The following is an 18,375-nucleotide window of genomic DNA, read 5'->3' as shown; positions in this document are numbered from 1 at the left end:
AATCACTGAATTTCTCTATGGGGTTTGGTGTGGGAGAGTGGACCTCATGTGAGCCCTTTTTAAACAACCCTTCAAAAACAAAAACTGAGCTTTCCATTTGATGTAACTAATCCCTGATTGATACAGAATTAAAAGTTGTGTTTACTCTAACTGAGGAAATCCCTTGAGCTTTTACAGAATAGTAGTAGAGTTTGTGTTTGAAACTGAATAGACTCACATGGACGTGCTTCCACAGTGTCCGGAGCAGTATGACAAACTGACCATCTCATCACTTTGGCAGTCATTCACGATTATGTAGGTCTGATTGGTCAGGACCTCACAGACGCTCCTGATCACACCTGGAAAACACAGCAAACTGTAAGTCTCTAACAATGATGTCAACATTGTCTTCAAATGTCAACTTTCCAGTCTTTGTCCAAGCACACTTACAAGATTTGCAACATCCTCTAGCATCGGTCGTCTCAGTGCCCTGGAGGAGGAGGACAGGAAGCCGTGTGTGTTAGACATGTACAGTGTCATGTGACATGTGACTGCTGTTGTCTCAGATACTCACCGGTTCACAATCCAGGGGGTTGAAAGCAGGACAGTTATAGGAAATCTCATTGACCTTAAAGTTTCCGTTGACATTCTTACATTCATACTCCTTACACTTGTTGTCCGGTGGCACATAAGTGGTGTTGGGCTGCAGAAAGGGAAAAAAAATAATTGAAAAACCTGATTTCAAGTCTTGATATTCTCCAGAGATTCTCCTGTAGCTTCCTAGTTTAGACAAATCCTTGCGAAACACCAAAAGGAAAGCTTTCTTTCCACCCTCTTGTAATTAATGTATCCGCTGTTATGTATACATCTATGTCTTTGTTTCTAACAGATCTGCGCAAATATCTTTTCTATATCTCTATATATTTCTATATCTTTTCTAAATATCTTTTTTTGAATGAAAATGAGAAATTCCCCGACATCGCAAATCATATCGCAGTCGCAATTCCTGTCAAAATAGTCGCAATTCGATATTTATTGAAAATTATTCAGCCCTATACTAGTTGTTGAGGAGAAATCTATGTCCATGAAAATGTAAGGTGCAGCTCTGACCTCCATATAAATGATTGTGCCGTTGTCTAATTCATGAATACAGCGCTTCTGAACGCAGCTCCCGCAGCACTTCTCAGGATCATCAATGTACTCGTAACCCTGGAGATAAAATGACAAAAGAGACAAAATGAGAGGGAGGAAATTAAAATCAAGACACAAAATTCATTTCAGGCTTCATTAAAATGCTTGTGTGTGTTTGTGTATTGTTTAAAGACCAATAAGCAATATTCTACCATGTGTGACATGAGACACTTTTATATCATTCAATATTGATATAAATCATCATATAAATCCAACCGATATTTCTGTAAGACTGGACATTATGTCTCATAAATAACCTTTATATCCTGATATTGGAGATATATGTGGATATATGTGGATGATCTTCAAATACACTTCATTTCAGACATTAGCTGCTGTATTTCTTTTAAATAAAGGATATTTACATGTGTTAGAAAGAAACGGTTGTATCTCTTTAAATGCTTGTTGTCCCAATGAAATATTGAACCAAGTCCTGTCCTGGACGACATTAGGTCGTTCAGTTTTGTGAGTGCAACCCCGTGTTCAGTGTGTGTCAGTGGGAGAAAGACTTGTGTGATTGTACAAACTGACCTCAGAGCAGCTTGTGTTGCAGACAACAGGCTGGCAGCCAATCATGTTCAACCCAGTGACGGGATCCTCATTAGGTCCACAGTAACACTCCATGCAGGGCCCAGGTTTGTGAACAAATGGTGGAGTCGACAAAGTTGATCCTGTTGTTGTCGTTTCTCCTCCAGATGGTGACGTTGTTGTTGTTTCTCCTCCCGATGGCACTGTTGTTGTTTCTCCTCCCGATGTTGCTGTTGTTGTTTCTCCTCCAGATGGTGCTGTTGTCGTCGTTTGTCCTCCAGAAGGTGCTGTTGTTGTTTCTCCTCCTGATGGTGCTGTCGTCGTTTCTCCTCCCGATGTTGCTGTTGTTGTTTCTCCTCCAGATGGTGCTGTTGTCGTCGTTTGTCCTCCAGAAGGTGCTGTTGTTGTTTCTCCTCCTGATGGTGCTGTCGTCGTTTCTCCTCCCGATGTTGCTGTTGTTGTTTCTCCTCCAGATGGTGCTGTTGTCGTCGTTTCTCCTCCAGAAGGTGCTGTCGTTTCTCCTCCAGAAGGTGCTGTTGTTGTTTCTCCTCCAGATGGTGCTGTTGTCGTCGTTTCTCCTCCAGAAGGTGCTGTCGTTTCTCCTCCAGAAGGTGCTGTTGTTTCTCCTCCTGATGGTGCTGTCGTCGTTTCTCCTCCCGATGTTGCTGTTGTTGTTTCTCCTCCAGATGGTGCTGTTGTCGTTGTTTCTCCTCCAGAAGGTGCTGTCGTTTCTCCTCCAGAAGGTGCTGTTGTTTCTCCTCCTGATGGTGCTGTCGTCGTTTCTCCTCCCGATGTTGCTGTTGTTGTTTCTCCTCCCGATGGTGCTGTTGTCGTCGTTTGTCCTCCAGAAGGTGCTGTTGTTTCTCCTCCTGATGGTGCTGTCGTTGTTTCTCCTCCCGATGTTGCTGTTGTCGTAGTTTGTCCTCCAGGAGGTGCTGTTGTTGTTTCTCCTCCCGATGGTGCTGTTGTTGTTTCTCCTCCCGATGGTGCTGTTGTCGTTGTTTCTCCTCCCGACGGTGTTGTTGTTGTTGTTGTTTCTCCTCCCGATGGTGCTGTTGTCGTTGTTTCTCCTCCCGATGGTGCTGTTGTTGTTGTTTGTCCTCCCGATGGTGCTGTTGTCGTGGTTTGTCCTCCTGATGGTGCTGTTGTCGTGGTTTGTCCTCCTGATGGTGCTGTTGTCGTTGTTTGTCCTCCCGGTGATGTTGTCGTTGTTTGTCCTGGTGAGGTTGTTTCTGTTTGTGTGGTGGGGGTTGTTGGCCCTGGTGTTTCTGGAGTTGGTATCTTATCACCAGGCTATAAAACACACACACACACACGCACACACACACAATGATCAGTGCTTTATTCTCACATTCATTTATAATTGTATAAGGGATGCAACTAATCATTATTTTCATGAGTATAATTATTAACTATTATTTGAATAATTGCTTGAATGTCTTGTCTGTTCACAAACAACATTATGATATCTTTGTAAAATGAAGCAAAGTAACCAGATGATATTCATATTTAAGAAGCTGTAAATAATTGCTATGTTAATGTTGCTGTACAGACTAGCCCTTGGTAAATCATGGACTAGTCAAGACTCTACTTAATTAATTAATTCATTCATTCATTCTTTATTGGTTCAGAAAGTGGTGGCTGAAATGGGCCTACTGCCCCCAGCGCTTCCTGTAGTTCATTCATTGCAGTTATTGATAGTGGCAAAGTCGACAATGTTTTTCAGCAATCATTGATTATGCTGACTCATCGTAAATGACACACACATGCTCACCTCGTACTCCGTCATGTTGTACACACATACGTCCTTCGGAACTGTAAAGACAAATCGTTTTTCAGATTAGTTTTCAGATCTATGGATGAACACTAGATGTCACTTTGACTTTAACATTGTCAAAGTAGTTAATTTAGTAATCAAGTAGGAATGCGCAATATCAAACGTTCCCTGAACCGAAATCATTTAGTTATTTCTGTATTTAAATTAAAATAATAGCTTTCATATTTCTGTTGTAGCAGATGTAAAGTCTTCTTCGTGCAAAGAAAATAATAATTGTAGAGGGCGCCAATGTACAAGTCAAGGAGGTAGCAACTTATTATAACTTGCTGTTTTTGTCACTAGTAGGGCTGCAACAATGAATCAATTCAATTATTAATCGATGACTTAATCAACTATTTGATAATCAATTGGGGCTGTAACCAACGGTTAATTTCATAATTATTTAATCAGCCAAAAGTTTGGATTGATTTAATCAATAATTAATTGTTTATAAACCAAAAGATTAATTAATAATCACTATATAATCACTTTCTAACACTTTAAGTGTTAGAAAGTGATCCTTGTTTTTCAAAACCTGGAAATGACGATGTTCTCAAATGTCTTGTTTTTGTTCAACATGAAATGATTCAGTTTTAATGATTTCTTTGTTTTATGGCACAAAGAAATCAGAAAATATTCACATTTAAGAAGCTGAAAGTTTAATTTAGCTATAATCATTCCATTGGTTTTAGTGTTTTTTATTTATTTTTTTTTTTTTAAATAAAAGTTTGTGTGATTTTTCAGCTTCTTAAATGTGAATATTTCCTGGTTGCTGTTCTCCATGTAACAAAGAAATAATTTTGGCATGTGGACAAAACTCATCAAGTCCAACAGGTTCACTCACATGTAATGGTGACCAGGTTTATTATGTATGTGTGTATATATTTGTCTGTGTGTATACATACATACATATTTGTTCATTGTAATGTTATATAATGCCAGAATCGAATCACAGCTGCATGTTTGTTTAGTTCTGCATTACATGTTTTAAACCAGCAGATGTCAGTAGAGCAGATTAGTCACTTACCACATTTGTAGTCCGTGCAGCAGTCGCCTTCAGTGATGGTGAGATTGTATCCAGGCTCGCAGTCAATGATAGGGGAGCACAGATTCTCATTGCATTCTGTAAAGGACAGAAGTAAGTTTTAATCTCAAGCAGCCTTTTAGCTATTTTTTTAGAGGGTGCGCACCGCCCCTGCTGACTCTTCTCAATCTCCTGCATTGTGCGTCGCTATAAGCGGGCTCTCCCTATCCAAAGCAGAATGGATAATTTCTCTATGCGCAGTTTTATTCCCACATCCATATATGACACATACATAATGATCTTTATGACGAGGATCAAGTGCAGTCGCGATGAAGTACAGGTTATCCGAGTGTTGACAGAATCTCAAGAGCACACTTTTCATTGTTATCACTCCGTGGGGAATTAACAAGGGATTTAAGGGAATAACAGATGTATCAGATGAGCTGATCTTTTTAGTTAACTGCTCAAAGAGAGATAAGAGAGTTCTGTTGCGGGGAGTTCATAATCTGCGCTGCACTGCAGCCAAATTTCACTTTTGCGCAAAGAGACTTTCCAGCATTTAATAGGTGCTGTTCCACAGTGTCCTCACATCTTGTTGGAATCGTTTTATTGGTGTTCCATACTTATCTTGGACAGACTCTATAAGCACGTATAGACAGGCACATGCTGGCAAAAACTACATTTTATATACAACATTTATATACAATTTTATATATATATATATATATATATATATATTTTTTAAAGTATGTATAAACATGAAACGAGTAATCAAAAAAGCAACTGTTGGATGGAAAAATTTAGATTTAGTGACTAGATTTCTGAAAAATTGTAATAACTGCCAATTATTACATATTGCAAATACTGTCCCGATGAATTGTCTACTTCTAGTATGAACATTGATTATGTCTGACATAGAGAGTTAGGAAAACTGAAGTGTCTTTGATGTAATGCAGTAGGTCTGGAATAATGTCTGCTGTGGCTGTTTCCATACTGGTGAAAAGCATCAGGGGGCAGTATAAGGATCAGATATCTCCAGTCTGTCAGGTTCTGTGATAATATCACTCGATCTATGCACGGTCAACTCTTACAACTTGATACCAGCACTAGTGCTGTTAATTTTTTCCCAGAGCATTTCCTGCCAACATGGTAGTGTGAGCAAACTGAGCGCAAGTCAGAAGTACAGGCATGACATCAATACAGTACCACGTTGTGTGTGTGTGTGTGATGACTACAACTGACCACAGATCTCCACAGTGCAGCACTCCACTGTCCTGTTGACCGGCTGGTATGGCTCAATGCAGTTGGGGTTCGTTTGTGTTTGGCATTGAACAGGCTCACACTGGATGCTCAGGGTGTCAACGTCACACATACATTCCTTGCAGTTGGTTGTCCAGGTTTCACCAGGCTGAGTGAGACACAGAGAGTTAATACACACAGCTCACGATAAAAATATTGTATAAATGAATGTGGGTGTTTTATTCAATCAGATTTCTCACTTGTTTGGGTTCTCCCTCAGGTCCAACACAATCTGAAAGTCAAGTAAAAGCAAATGTTTGTCAGGTTAAAAGTCTCAATAATGCATTTAATAAAACATAACATTCATTTTTGTATTTGTATTATGTCTGATTTGTTTCTTACTGCAGGCAATAACACATTCGTCATGGACTGGGTTGAATAATGTGGTGCCCTCAACGCAGAAGCAGCCCTCGTAGTCCTCCTCGGCGGTTGAATTGGCCTGGTTTTCCTCGTTGTATCTGACGTTACAAATGGACACGCTCATCATTTACAGGTGACTGAGTTTTACATGCACATGTGTGAAATCAGGTTCATTCAGTAGTTTTTGTATCTCAAACACTGAAGACAATCACAACTTTTGTTGTGGAGGTTGACCGATTTACAGATTTCTGCCTTTAGAAACCTAATAAATGTTGCCAAGTCACTAAAACTTTATTTTTCTTATTGGAAAGAACGTATGTAATTACACTGCAGTACAGTGCAGACATTAGTGTTGTGTAGGGTATTATTTCTGATATTCAATATGTTGACATATCAGCATATTAGAGTTATTGGGCTGATAACAGTTGCACTGTTAGACCTACTGTCTATGGTCAATGATAGAAATCACAAGTTTTTTGTTGACCAATTAACACATTCTGCACAATATTGGTTCATGTATTGTAATTCATTTTTAAAACGAAATATATGAACTTATATTTTTCATTAAAAAGTTTGACATGGTTTCATGTATTTACATAAATGGGTAACAATTGCCTGTTCAATAAGTAATCGGCCAATGTCAATTATTAGATAAATGTGAGCCTTCAACGATTATTCAATTAATCGATTACTAACTTCATAGTCAAATATTTAGATTTAGTGTTTTTTCAATAATTAAAAAAAAGTTTGTGTGATTCTTCATCTTCTTAAATGTGAATATTTTCTTGTTTCATATTTTTGTACATACATATGGACCAAACAATTAGTTATTATAGTTAGTTAACTTATTTTTAATTATAATAAGTAATTGACAGATTAATCGATTATGGAAATCATTGTGAGTTGCAGCCCTAAAAATGGCAATTAAGTCCCATTTAATCAATAGTACTGATTCATCAGTCTACTGACGATACCTGGGAGAACACACACGCAGTGTACTTACCTTGGATCACATGTAGGCTCCATAGTGGTACCACATGCCTTGTACACTTGGTTCTCTGGACACGGGTGGTCTGTAAGATATATTTACATCAACCTTAAAGAACTCCACACAAGATATGCTCTGCTCAAGTTAGTAAGTTAATGCCCATAGTACGCTATGATTGGTCGATCACTGTTTCTCTAGGACAGGCATGAAGCAGACTAGTGGCTGAGGGGATGTGTCCGTGCAAGAGCATAGAACAGCAATGGATAGAATGTGCCCTATAGTCGATACTACGATATCTCTGCTTTAGTAGATCATCAACACATTCTAATCCTTCACGTTCTAATATCATCCTATCGCCCACCCTTTACTTAAGGTTTTATAATTGTATGTATTGTTCTTACTGCACTGTCCGTTGGTCGAATTCCTCCAGTCAATGCAGTATCCTTCGCTGGCGCACTCGGTGGCGTAGGCGTCGAGGCTTTCGCATGTATGATTGTTGTAGCTACAGATGTCAGATCTGCATTTTACCACATATGGTCCTGGGTTGAGGTATTCATTGCATGCCGCAAACACACTAGAAGGAAATAACAAGCATAGCGACACACGAGGAGAGGTTAAATCTGAAATCATGAGCTGCATAACCTGTCTGCCAACCTGGCGTACCTTGGGATAAGGTATGCTGTGATTAAGGTCTGCCTCTTTTTCCCAAAAATCATTTGAATGAATTTATACTGACCCATAATTCGTTGAAATTACTACACAAGTCTGTCAACTTGACTGGGAATCAAGTGTGGCTTTTTTAAAAATGTACATTATTACCAACGGCTTTTTGTGTTTTACACATGTATATATGAGACGGCTCACATAGCACATAGCTCATATAGCAGCACTATATATCTTTTAATCCCACGTTTGAAATAAACTAGAATTTCCAACAAAAAAGTGACAGCCCTACTGTGATTTGTCGTTCTACACATAGAATTAGATTGTAAAATGGGTAGGAAAAATGTGGATGAATGACAAAACTAAACCTCTGGTCTGTATGACCTGGTTTGCTACCATAACTCAAGTAGCATACACTTCATCTTGTGCTGCTGTTACCTGGAGGTGAGGATGTCACAGATGGGAGGTCTACACGTGGACAGTGTTGTTGAAGGTGGGGCGGTGGTCGTGGGTGTTGTGACAGAAGTGGTTTCACAGTCTTGACCAGGGATGACCCAGTCCTGAGCAGAGTCTGGGCAGTCTTCCACCTGACCATTGGGAGATCGACAGTCGTTGGACTGGTTGTTGTCACAGGTTCCTGCAATGAAGACACAGCACTGACTTCTCATGCCACAGCAAATATGATTCATTAATAGTACAAGGCTGGGGCTGAATTGTTCATAAGCTGACCAAGAGGAAGTAAATGCCAGAGCAACGGAACTTGGCGTAAGGGCTGATCGATAAATTGCATTTTCATCGGCATTGCGATATAAGCAATACACGATTAACACATCGCAAAAGCCTGCCTGACACGCAATGAAGAACAAAATATATCAAATGGCAGTTTTCTATTATACAGTTTGAGCTCTACTTGGCTCAATTTAGTATCAGTCACGTTGTTTTCCATGACTTCATAGCTCCTCCTCAAAGTGGGCGGCGTCATAATCTCACAGCTGCATGAAACTGTAGTGATGTGGTTTTCTACGCGACACAAACACACAAACTAGTGACTTGTAAAGCAGTTATTCTGGGAGTAACTGAATCATTAGAATCAGTGGATTAAGAACATTTGTTCACAGAATTGTTCAGTACTTCCTGCATGACTGTCTGACACAGTCACTGAACTGACATAACACTGAATGTGGTCGTAATTGGGCTCACGATTGCCGGCTTTCAGCAGGGCTGTCGCTAAATACGCTGGACTCCTCTGTTAAATATTGACTTTTAGACATTTCCTTTGCTAAATGATGGAGATTAACGCATGTTTTCAGCATTTTTAAATCTTTTTAACTGACCCACAATTCGGCATTGTTCACTTCGATTCTTGCTCAGACAACACTGACTACATGTCCAGGATTTTATCCCAAGAAAGGTCACTAAACAAGGTTAGGGGAAGAATCAGGAGTTATGTATTGCATTAACTCACCACATTGTCCCTCAGTCTTTCCCTTAAATTCTGCGCCCATGCGAACGATGACTGTTGAACACTTGAAGATCACTTTGAAACTTATTTTCTTTAACTTTAACCTCAACACTGAATCTGTGGCAGTGATTTTCACATCTTTATTCTTGAAAGTGGGATACACTCGTTTGCCATTCACAAACGCCTGTCGGACAAGAACACAAGACACAGATTAGTGAGGATAGTGAAACAAGCACAGCAGCATTTCTGACTCTCACTGTACATTGCATCACATCACAGATTAACTTACTGCATTTACAAGTTTTCCGTCAGATAACAGTCGGGTCACGAAGACTTTGGTGTTTTTGTATTCCACAATGACATCCTGCTGGCATACTTCCCCAGTTGAGGGATCACATTCATGGTTATTGACCATAACACTGAGATTATATTGATTAATACTCTCTTTGACCAGGTAGTAAGTGCAGTTATTGTTGAAGGTGTAGGTTTTTCCATCAAATGTTTTGAAGTTTTTGGAACTCCACACAGCGCAGATGCCTGTAGAAGAGCCAAATAAGAAAGGAATTAATAAAAACTGCAACTAGCAGAAATAATTTTAGCTCACAATGTTTTGTTGCCCTTAGCATCCATTACAGAATCACAGAATTAGTCATAGCGGGATTTTCTAGATACTTTCCTACAAAAATGACATAAACAAAGCAAGTAAAGGGTCACAAAGAAAAGGTTTCAAAGAAATAAATGCAACATGCATAGCTTTTACTTTTTATAAGTAGAAATGCAATTTTTTTGTATGTAACCTCACCGATGCATTTAATTTCCTGTGACTATTGCAAAATAAAAGCCTGACTTTCACATGCTATTAATTTGAAGGTGTGAAAATTAGGTGTTTGGTATACAGTAAGTGTATTTGTCTCAAACCGTTCATATTAAAACATCCTTTGTTCAGGAAATCATGGGCAATTAGCCACTGCCATGTTTACAGTTGGGTCTGTTTAGTCATTTAAACTTTAATCTGCTTATTTGTATAGGAAAATTTAAAGTTAATTCTCATTAATTTGCATGGACATTTTCTGCATCCATGCTTGCTGAAACCTGTGCAGACCTAAAGTGGTAACCTGGATTTCAGCTTACATGGACATTCATATTGGAAGCAGCATCCGTCCTCATCGTAGACCTTGAGTGGTTCGTCTCCATTGGCACAGATGGGTTTTTGCACTGCTTCACACTGGGTACTCGTTTGATTGACATAGCCATTGATGCAAACCGCTGTGGTGCAATTGTCAACCTTCCAGGTTTCTCCATTCTGGATGAGGATGAAAAAGCATGGGGTCAAATAATTGTTCAGTTGTCAAATGTTTGTGTCCGTGTCCGTCTGCGAAAAACACTGAGATCGCTATCAATAAATGAAGCCACACCTGTCTTGGTGGGTCCTCATAGATGCAGTTCACGTTAGTTGTAGTTTCGCTTGTTGTTGGGGTGGGAGTAGAGGAAGAAACTGTTGTAATGGTAGTGATCGCAGTAGTAGTTGTGCCAGGTGTGGTGGGACAAAGCTGGGTCTCCACCGTAACTTGGCACGATGCATTACAAGTACCAACATAACAAAACTCAGCGCCATCAGTCCGATTGTATACCATTTCACCTGTAAAAAGAAAAAGATGTGAGATAAAAGTTAGGTTCCCTAAAATAAGGAACAATTATCCATAAACGCTTCTTTTCAATTCAGTGGACTGTTACGAAATAAGTAATGATATTATGATTATTATTATTATTTTTAAATATACTACAGTCTGCTGCAGAGTAACTCATTATTCTACTATGTTTTGGTCCCCATTTTTTTCCTCACAATTGTATAGTTGTATAAATTGTACTGGAAATCATTTTATGAAGATAGATCAGAAAGAAGAATTACAAACTGGGAATTGTAGTTTGTAAACCACTGACACATGCTCACTCTCCCACACCTAAGTCCATAGAGAAAATCAGTGATTTTAGCTCACTGAGACACAGGAGCTGCTGGTCTACTGCTGCCTCGTGTGGTCACTTTGTGTCACTGAGGTCGATCTGAACGAAGGATTTCAAACACTGAAGTGACAAAATTAAGACATTTGAACTTACTGATGGAGGCAACAGTGGATCAACAACTCCTGTGTGCTGTGATGTTAAAATCACTGATTTTCTCTATGGAATTTGGTGTGGGAGAGTGAGTGGTTTACAAACTTCAGCTTCCTGTTCAAAAAGTCTGTCTAACAGTGAGATAAAGTAGATTCACGTACCAGGATTATAAGACGTTCCATTCACAGTGCAGACACAGACTGAAGTTGTAGGTGGAGTCGTCTGTGAGACTGGACTAATAGACGTTGAACCAGTTGTTGCTGTAGTTGTAGGGGTTTCTGTAGTTGTGGTACTGACAGATGTTGTGGTTGTTGGGGTTTCTGTAGTTGTGGTACTGACAGATGTTGTGGTTGTTGGGGTTTCTGTAGTTGTGGTACTTACAGATGTGGTTGTAGGGGTTTCTGTAGTTGTGGTACTGACAGATGTTGTAGTTTCTTCACTTGTGGTTGTAGGGCTTTCTGTAGTTGTGGTACTAACAGATGTTGTAGTTGTTTCTTGACTTGTGGTTGTAGGGCTTTCTGTAGTTGTGGTACTGACAGATGTTGTAGTTGTTTCTTGACTTGTGGTTGTAGGGCTTTCTGTAGTTGTGGTACTGACAGATGTTGTAGTTGTTTCTTGACTTGTGGTTGTAGGGCTTTCTGTAGTTGTGGTACTGACAGATGTTGTAGTTGTTTCTTCACTTGTGGTTGTAGGGCTTTCTGTAGTTGTGGTACTTACAGATGTTGTGGTTGTTGGGGTTTCTGTAGTTGTGGTACTTACAGATGTTGTAGTTGTTTCTTCACTTGTGGTTGTAGGGCTTTCTGTAGTTGTGGTACTTACATATGTTGTAGTTGTTTCTTCACTTGTGGTTGTAGGGCTTTCTGTAGTTGTGGTACTTACAGATGTTGTGGTTGTTGGGGTTTCTGTAGTTGTGGTACTGACAGATGTTGTAGTTGTTTCTTGACTTGTGGTTGTAGGGCTTTCTGTAGTTGTGGTACTGACAGATGTTGTAGTTGTTTCTTCACTTGTGGTTGTAGGGCTTTCTGTAGTTGTGGTACTAACAGATGTTGTAGTTGTTTCTTCACTTGTGGTTGTAGGGCTTTCTGTAGTTGTGGTACTGACAGATGTTGTAGTTGTTTCTTCACTTGTGGTTGTAGGGGTTTCTGTAGTTGTGGTACTTACAGATGTTGTGGTTGTTGGGGTTTCTGTAGTTGTGGTACTGACAGATGTTGTAGTTGTTTCTTGACTTGTGGTTGTAGGGCTTTCTGTAGTTGTGGTACTGACAGATGTTGTAGTTGTTTCTTCACTTGTGGTTGTAGGGCTTTCTGTAGTTGTGGTACTAACAGATGTTGTAGTTGTTTCTTGACTTGTGGTTGTAGGGCTTTCTGTAGTTGTGGTACTGACAGATGTTGTAGTTGTTTCTTCACTTGTGGTTGTAGGGGTTTCTGTAGTTGTGGTACTTACAGATGTTGTGGTTGTTTCTTCACTTGTGGTTGTAGGGGTTTCTGTAGTTGTGGTACTTACAGATGTTGTAGTTGTTTCTTCACTTGTGGTTGTAGGGCTTTCTGTAGTTGTGGTACTTACAGATGTTGTGGTTGTTTCTTGACTTGTGGTTGTAGGGGTTTCTGTAGTTGTGGTACTTACAGATGTTGTAGTTGTTTCTTCACTTGTGGTTGTAGGGCTTTCTGTAGTTGTGGTACTTACAGATGTTGTGGTTGTTGGGGTTTCTGTAGTTGTGGTACTTACAGATGTGGTTGTAGGGGTTTCTGTAGTTGTGGTGCTTACAGATGTTGTAGTTTCTTCACTTGTGGTTGTAGAGGTTTCTGTAGTTGTGGTACTTACAGATGTTGTAGTTGTTTCTTCACTTGTGGTTGTAGGGCTTTCTGTAGTTGTGGTACTTACAGATGTTGTAGTTGTTTCTTCACTTGTGGTTGTAGGGGTTTCTGTAGTTGTGGTACTTACAGATGTTGTGGTTGTTGGGGTTTCTGTAGTTGTGGTACTGACAGATGTTGTAGTTGTTTCTTCACTTGTGGTTGTAGGGCTTTCTGTAGTTGTGGTACTGACAGATGTTGTAGTTGTTTCTTCACTTGTGGTTGTAGGGCTTTCTGTAGTTGTGGTACTGACAGATGTTGTAGTTGTTTCTTCACTTGTGGTTGTAGGGGTTTCTGTAGTTGTGGTACTTACAGATGTTGTGGTTGTTGGGGTTTCTGTAGTTGTGGTACTTACAGATGTTGTAGTTGTTTCTTCACTTGTGGTTGTAGGGCTTTCTGTAGTTGTGGTACTTACAGATGTTGTAGTTGTTTCTTCACTTGTGGTTGTAGGGCTTTCTGTAGTTGTGGTACTTACAGATGTTGTGGTTGTTGGAGTTTCTGTAGTTGTGGTACTTACAGATGTGGTTGTAGGGGTTTCTGTAGTTGTGGTGCTTACAGATGTTGTAGTTTCTTCACTTGTGGTTGTAGAGGTTTCTGTAGTTGTGGTACTTACAGATGTTGTAGTTGTTTCTTCACTTGTGGTTGTAGGGGTTTCTGTAGTTGTGGTACTTACAGATGTTGTGGTTGTTGGGGTTTCTGTAGTTGTGGTACTAACAGATGTTGTAGTTGTTTCTTGACTTGTGGTTGTAGGGCTTTCTGTAGTTGTGGTACTGACAGATGTTGTAGTTGTTTCTTCACTTGTGGTTGTAGGGGTTTCTGTAGTTGTGGTACTTACAGATGTTGTGGTTGTTGGGGTTTCTGTAGTTGTGGTACTGACAGATGTTGTAGTTGTTTCTTCACTTGTGGTTGTAGGGGTTTCTGTAGTTGTGGTACTGACAGATGTAGTTGTTTCTTCACTTGTGGTTGTAGGGGTTTCTGTAGTTGTGGTACTTACAGATGTTGTGGTTGTTGGGGTTTCTGTAGTTGTGGTACTTACAGATGTTGTAGTTGTTTCTTCACTTGTGGTTGTAGGGCTTTCTGTAGTTGTGGTACTTACAGATGTTGTGGTTGAAGGGGTTTCTGTAGTTGTGGTACTTACAGATGTTGTAGTTGTTTCTTCACTTGTAGTTGTAGTGGTTCCTGTAGTAGTTGTGTTACCGACGACAGGTCCTGTAGGTGCAGATGTTGTTGTTCCAGTAACAATAGTGGGTTCTGTAGTTGTACTTACAGATGTTGTTTCTTCACTTGTGGTTGTAGGGGTTTCTGTAGTTGTGGTACTGACAGATGTTGTAGTTGTTTCTTCACTTGTGGTTGTAGGGCTTTCTGTAGTTGTGGTACTGACAGATGTAGTTGTTTCTTCACTTGTGGTTGTAGGGGTTTCTGTAGTTGTGGTACTTACAGATGTTGTGGTTGTTGGGGTTTCTGTAGTTGTGGTACTTACAGATGTTGTAGTTGTTTCTTCACTTGTGGTTGTAGGGCTTTCTGTAGTTGTGGTACTTACAGATGTTGTAGTTTCTTCACTTGTGGTTGTAGGGCTTTCTGTAGTACTGACAGATGTTGTAGTTGTTTCTTCACTTGTGGTTGTAGGGCTTTCTGTAGTTGTGGTACTTACAGATATTGTAGTTGTTTCTTCACTTGTGGTTGTAGGGGTTTCTGTAGTTGTGGTACTTACAGATGTTGTAGTTGTTTCTTCACTTGTAGTTGTAGGGGTTTCTGTAGTTGTGGTACTTACATATGTTGTAGTTGTTTCTTCACTTGTGGTTGTAGGGGTTTCTGTAGTTGTGGTACTTACAGAAGTTGTGGTTGTTGGGGTTTCTGTAGTTGTGGTACTTACAGATGTGGTTGTAGGGGTTTCTGTAGTTGTGGTACTTACAGATGTTGTGGTTGTTGGGGTTTCTGTAGTTGTGGTACTTACAGATGTGGTTGTAGGGGTTTCTGTAGTTGTGGTGCCTACAGATGTTGTTGTTTCTTCACTTGTGGTTGTAGAGATTTCTGTAGTTGTGGTACTTACAGATGTTGTAGTTTCTTCACTTGTGGTTGTAGGGCTTTCTGTAGTTGTGGTACTTACAGATGTTGTGGTTGTTGGGGTTTCTGTAGTTGTGGTACTTACAGATGTGGTTGTAGGGGTTTCTGTAGTTGTGGTGCTTACAGATGTTGTAGTTTCTTCACTTGTGGTTGTAGGGGTTTCTGTAGTTGTGGTACTTACAGATGTTGTAGTTGTTTCTTCACTTGTGGTTGTAGGGCTTTCTGTAGTTGTGGTACTTACAGATGTTGTGGTTGAAGGGGTTTCTGAAGTTGTGGTACTTACAGATGTTGTAGTTGTTTCTTCACTTGTGGTTGTAGGGCTTTCTGTAGTTGTGGTACTTACAGATGTTGTAGTTGTAGGGGTTTCTGTAGTTGTGGTACTTACAGATGTGGTTGTAGGGGTTTCTGTAGTTGTGGTGCTTACAGATGTTGTAGTTTCTTCAGATGTAGTTGTAGGGGTTTCTGTAGTTGTGGTACTGACAGATGTTGTTCCTTCACTTGTGGTTGTAGGGCTTTCTGTAGTTGTGGTACTTACAGATGTTGTAGTTTCTTCAGATGTAGTTGTAGGGGTTCCTGTAGTTGTGGTACTTACAGATGTTGTAGTTGTTTCTTCACTTGTGGTTGTAGGGGTTTCTGTAGTTGTGGTGCTTACAGATGTTGTAGTTTCTTCACTTGTGGTTGTAGAGGTTTCTGTAGTTGTGGTACTTACAGATGTTGTGGTTGAAGGGGTTTCTGAAGTTGTGGTACTTACAGATGTTGTAGTTGTTTCTTCACTTGTGGTTGTAGGGGTTTCTGTAGTTGTGGTACTTACAGATGTTGTGGTTGAAGGGGTTTCTGTAGTTGTGGTACTTACAGATGTTGTAGTTGTTTCTTCACTTGTAGTTGTAGGGGTTTCTGTAGTTGTGGTACTTACAGATGTTGTAGTTGTTTCTTCACTTGTGGTTGTAGGGGTTTCTGTAGTTGTGGTACTTACAGATGTTGTGGTTGTTGGGGTTTCTGTAGTTGTGGTACTTACAGATGTGGTTGTAGGGGTTTCTGTAGTTGTGGTGCTTACAGATGTTGTAGTTTCTTCACTTGTGGTTGTAGAGGTTTCTGTAGTTGTGGTACTTACAGATGTAGTTGTTTCTTCACTTGTGGTTGTAGGGCTTTCTGTAGTTGTGGTACTTACAGATGTTGTGGTTGAAGGGGTTTCTGAAGTTGTGGTACTTACAGATGTTGTAGTTTCTTCACTTGTGGTTGTTGGGGTTTCTGTAGTTGTGGTACTTACAGATTCTGTAGTTGTTTCTTCACTTGTGGTTGTAGGGGTTTCTGTAGTTGTGGTACTTACAGATGTTGTAGTTGTTTCTTCACTTGTAGTTGTAGGGGTTTCTGTAGTTGTGGTACTTACAGATGTTGTAGTTGTAGGGGTTTCTGTAGTTGTGGTGCTTACAGATGTTGTAGTTGTTTCTTCACTTGTGGTTGTAGGGGTTTCTGTAGTTGTGGTGCTTACAGAAGTTGTGGTTGTTGGAGTTTCTGTAGTTGTGGTACTTACAGATGTGGTTGTAGGGGTTTCTGTAGTTGTGGTACTTACAGATGTTGTGGTTGTTGGGGTTTCTGTAGTTGTGGTACTTACAGATGTGGTTGTAGGGGTTTCTGTAGTTGTGGTGCCTACAGATGTTGTAGTTTCTTCACTTGTGGTTGTAGAGATTTCTGTAGTTGTGGTACTTACAGATGTTGTAGTTTCTTCACTTGTGGTTGTAGGGCTTTCTGTAGTTGTGGTACTTACAGATGTTGTGGTTGTTGGGGTTTCTGTAGTTGTGGTACTTACAGATGTGGTTGTAGGGGTTTCTGTAGTTGTGGTGCTTACAGATGTTGTAGTTTCTTCACTTGTGGTTGTAGAGGTTTCTGTAGTTGTGGTACTTACAGATGTGGTTGTAGGGGTTTCTGTAGTTGTGGTGCTTACAGATGTTGTAGTTTCTTCACTTGTGGTTGTAGGGGTTTCTGTAGTTGTGGTACTGACAGATGTTGTTGTTCCTTCACTTGTGGTTGTAGGGCTTTCTGTAGTTGTGGTACTTACAGATGTTGTAGTTTCTTCAGATGTAGTTGTAGGGGTTCCTGTAGTTGTGGTACTTACAGATGTTGTAGTTGTTTCTTCACTTGTGGTTGTAGGGGTTTCTGTAGTTGTGGTGCTTACAGATGTTGTAGTTTCTTCACTTGTGGTTGTAGAGGTTTCTGTAGTTGTGGTACTTACAGATGTTGTGGTTGAAGGGGTTTCTGAAGTTGTGGTACTTACAGATGTTGTAGTTGTTTCTTCACTTGTGGTTGTAGGGCTTTCTGTAGTTGTGGTACTTACAGATGTTGTAGTTGTAGGGGTTTCTGTAGTTGTGGTACTTACAGATGTGGTTGTAGGGGTTTCTGTAGTTGTGGTGCTTACAGATGTTGTAGTTTCTTCAGATGTAGTTGTAGGGGTTTCTGTAGTTGTGGTACTGACAGATGTTGTTGTTCCTTCACTTGTGGTTGTAGGGCTTTCTGTGGTTGTGGTACTTACAGATGTTGTAGTTTCTTCAGATGTAGTTGTAGGGGTTCCTGTAGTTGTGGTACTTACAGATGTTGTAGTTGTTTCTTCACTTGTGGTTGTAGGGGTTTCTGTAGTTGTGGTGCTTACAGATGTTGTAGTTTCTTCACTTGTGGTTGTAGAGGTTTCTGTAGTTGTGGTACTTACAAATGTTGTGGTTGAAGGGGTTTCTGAAGTTGTGGTACTTACAGATGTTGTAGTTGTTTCTTCACTTGTGGTTGTAGGGGTTTCTGTAGTTGTGGTACTTACAGATGTTGTAGTTGAAGGGGTTTCTGTAGTTGTGGTACTTACAGATGTTGTAGTTGTTTCTTCACTTGTAGTTGTAGGGGTTTCTGTAGTTGTGGTACTTACAGATGTTGTAGTTGTTTCTTCACTTGTGGTTGTAGGGGTTTCTGTAGTTGTGGTACTTACAGATGTTGTGGTTGTTGGGGTTTCTGTAGTTGTGGTACTTACAGATGTGGTTGTAGGGGTTTCTGTAGTTGTGG

At 40.1% G+C, this 18,375-nt stretch overlaps 1 protein-coding gene across 1 annotated transcript in view; it reads right to left on the bottom strand.

The window, feature by feature from the left end:
* The window catches only part of LOC310936844 (mucin-5B), a gene marked incomplete at its 5' end in the record, with an annotated part of 51,829 nt that overhangs the window by 924 nt on the left and 32,530 nt on the right, over positions 1–18,375 (bottom strand). The window contains 18 exons of the mRNA XM_083900999.1: positions 218–338; positions 430–469; positions 554–682; positions 1,090–1,188; positions 1,702–2,991; positions 3,473–3,513; positions 4,542–4,637; positions 5,781–5,946; positions 6,038–6,069; positions 6,180–6,295; positions 7,201–7,270; positions 7,587–7,759; positions 8,287–8,485; positions 9,314–9,494; positions 9,600–9,847; positions 10,442–10,613; positions 14,360–14,407; positions 16,004–16,957. Coding sequence (XP_083757125.1) covers positions 218–338; positions 430–469; positions 554–682; positions 1,090–1,188; positions 1,702–2,991; positions 3,473–3,513; positions 4,542–4,637; positions 5,781–5,946; positions 6,038–6,069; positions 6,180–6,295; positions 7,201–7,270; positions 7,587–7,759; positions 8,287–8,485; positions 9,314–9,494; positions 9,600–9,847; positions 10,442–10,613; positions 14,360–14,407; positions 16,004–16,957 — 4,175 coding nt within the window. The remainder of the gene's footprint in view (positions 1–217; positions 339–429; positions 470–553; positions 683–1,089; positions 1,189–1,701; positions 2,992–3,472; positions 3,514–4,541; positions 4,638–5,780; positions 5,947–6,037; positions 6,070–6,179; positions 6,296–7,200; positions 7,271–7,586; positions 7,760–8,286; positions 8,486–9,313; positions 9,495–9,599; positions 9,848–10,441; positions 10,614–14,359; positions 14,408–16,003; positions 16,958–18,375) is intronic.

Source organism: Microchirus variegatus (genome assembly GCF_963457635.1).
Source record: "Microchirus variegatus genome assembly, chromosome: 14".
Taxonomy (NCBI): Eukaryota; Metazoa; Chordata; class Actinopteri; order Pleuronectiformes; family Soleidae; genus Microchirus; species Microchirus variegatus.
This window is presented reverse-complemented; position numbering and strand designations above follow the sequence as displayed.